At 65.1% G+C, this 2,076-nt stretch overlaps 1 protein-coding gene across 1 annotated transcript in view; it reads left to right on the top strand.

Moving 5' to 3' along the window:
* Positions 1 to 6: 6 nt before the first annotated feature.
* Positions 7 to 2,076, top strand: part of LOC102032577 (rab11 family-interacting protein 1) — a gene marked incomplete at its 5' end in the record, with an annotated part of 18,207 nt that continues 16,137 nt past the window's right edge. Inside the window, 2 exons of the mRNA XM_031064494.1 lie at positions 7 to 1,196; positions 2,038 to 2,073. Coding sequence (XP_030920354.1) covers positions 7 to 1,196; positions 2,038 to 2,073 — 1,226 coding nt within the window. The remainder of the gene's footprint in view (positions 1,197 to 2,037; positions 2,074 to 2,076) is intronic.

The raw sequence follows: 2,076 nt of genomic DNA, 5'->3' as shown, positions 1-2,076 counted from the left end.
AACTGCAGCGGGGCTCCACTGGGCCGGCAGTGGGTGCTGGGCACCGCCATCAGCCTCACCGTGCTGGTCACCGTGGCCGGGAACCTGCTGGTGATCGTGGCCATCGCCAAAACGCCGCGGCTGCAGACCATGACCAACGTCTTCATCACCTCGCTGGCGTGCGCCGACCTCATCATGGGCTTGCTGGTGGTGCCGCCGGGCGCCACCATCCTGCTGAGCGGCCACTGGCCCTACGGCACGACGGTGTGCGAGCTGTGGACCTCGCTGGACGTGCTGTGTGTGACCGCCAGCATCGAGACGCTGTGCGCCATCGCCGTGGATCGCTACCTGGCCATCACCGCCCCGCTGCAGTACGAGGCGCTGGTGACCAAGGGCCGCGCCCGGGCCGTGGTGTGCCTGGTGTGGGCCATCTCTGCCTTCATCTCCTTCCTCCCCATCATGAACCACTGGTGGAGGGACGGGGCGGACGAGCGGGCGGCGCGCTGCTACGAGGACCCGCGCTGCTGCGACTTCGTCACTAATGTCACCTACGCCATCGTGTCTTCCACCATCTCCTTCTACGTGCCCCTGCTCGTCATGATCTTCGTCTACGTGCGAGTTTTCGCCGTGGCCTCGCGGCACGTCCGGCTCATCGGCAAGGACAAGGTGAGGTTCGTGCAGGAGGCGCCCAGCCCCACGGGCAGGAGCAGCCGGCGCAGGAGGCCCTCCCGCCTGCTGGCCATCAAGGAGCACAAGGCTCTCAAAACGCTGGGCATCATCATGGGCGTCTTCACTCTCTGCTGGCTGCCCTTCTTCGTGGCCAACATCATCAAAGTCTTCTGCCGCTCGCTGGTGCCGGACCAGCTCTTTCTCTTCCTCAACTGGCTGGGCTACATCAACTCGGCCTTCAACCCCATCATCTACTGCCGCAGCCCCGACTTCAGGAGCGCCTTCCGCAAGCTGCTCTGCTGCCCACGCCGTGCTGACCGCCGGCTCCACGCCGTCTCGCAGGACCTGCAGCGCTGCCCCTGTGCCTTCAGCCCTCGGGGGGGACCCGCAGGGGACAGCAAGGCGGCTCCCGGGGGCCCCGGGGAGGATGGCGAGGCTCGGGGCGGCGGCAGCAGGACAGAGGAGACTCCTCGGCCCCACCGGCAGCGCCCCCCGGGCGAGTCCCGGCTGCAGGGCGCGCAGACCTCGCTGTGTTCGCAGCTGCATGAGTAGGTACCTGCAGGCATTTGCTCGGGAGGGGCTCGGGGGGGCCGGTGCAGCCCTTTGGGGTCCATGCTGGGGGAGCAGGCAGACCCCGGGGTACACGGGAGAGGCTCTGGGATGTGGGACTGGGCGCCATTGCCCTGCTCCCTGATGTTCCCCTAAAACTCTGGCCTCTCCATTGGGCTGCAAAATTGGGGTCCCAACCAGTCGCACTCCAGCCCGCCAGGACCTGATCTGCTGTTCCCGGCTAAAGGAAACACGGGTGGTGAACAGGAAAGCAAACCAGCTGAGCAGCAAAGTGTCCCCGAGCCTGGCATTTCCCCCTTCTCCCGATCCCACTTTGGGCTGCTAAAGAAGGAAAACGCGGGGACCCCCTCCTCAGCGAGGCACTGCGGCTGCCCTCGCCGCTCTGGGCTCTGCGGGTTGCTTTGCCCTCCAGCGGTGGAAATCTGGGAAGGGAATTCATTTCATCCCACTGTTCCATGACGGGAAATGCGCTCCCGGAGCCGGCAGCCCGCACAGAGCAGGGGCAGGGGCTGGCAGAGGTGGCAGGGGACATCCACGCTGTGGTTCTGCCCTGCCGGCACCCCGACACGGATTTGCACCTCCAATTTCAGGGTGGGGTTTTTGCACGCTGAGTTTTTTTATTAGTATGACAAAATTGGAGTTCTGCTGGTTACCGTGGATTTTAACTGTTTCTCCTGAGGGCAGGAGAGGTTTCCTGCCAGAAATGTGCAGGTAGAAGTGCCGGAGGTGTTCCCTGGGCAGGATTCACCCATGCTGGGGACACGGGGCGCTGGATGGTGGGCGGGTCTGGGCTCTCGCCCCTGCGCTCCCCCATTTCAGCTTTGCTGGCGGAGAGACGCCCGCGGGTCCGTCCGAGTG

The sequence above is a fragment of the Geospiza fortis genome, unplaced genomic scaffold (genome assembly GCF_000277835.1).
Source record: "Geospiza fortis unplaced genomic scaffold, GeoFor_1.0 scaffold371, whole genome shotgun sequence".
In the NCBI taxonomy this organism is placed as follows: domain Eukaryota; kingdom Metazoa; phylum Chordata; class Aves; order Passeriformes; family Thraupidae; genus Geospiza; species Geospiza fortis.
Note: the sequence above shows the minus strand (reverse complement) of the source record. Positions and strands in the feature narration are given on the sequence as shown.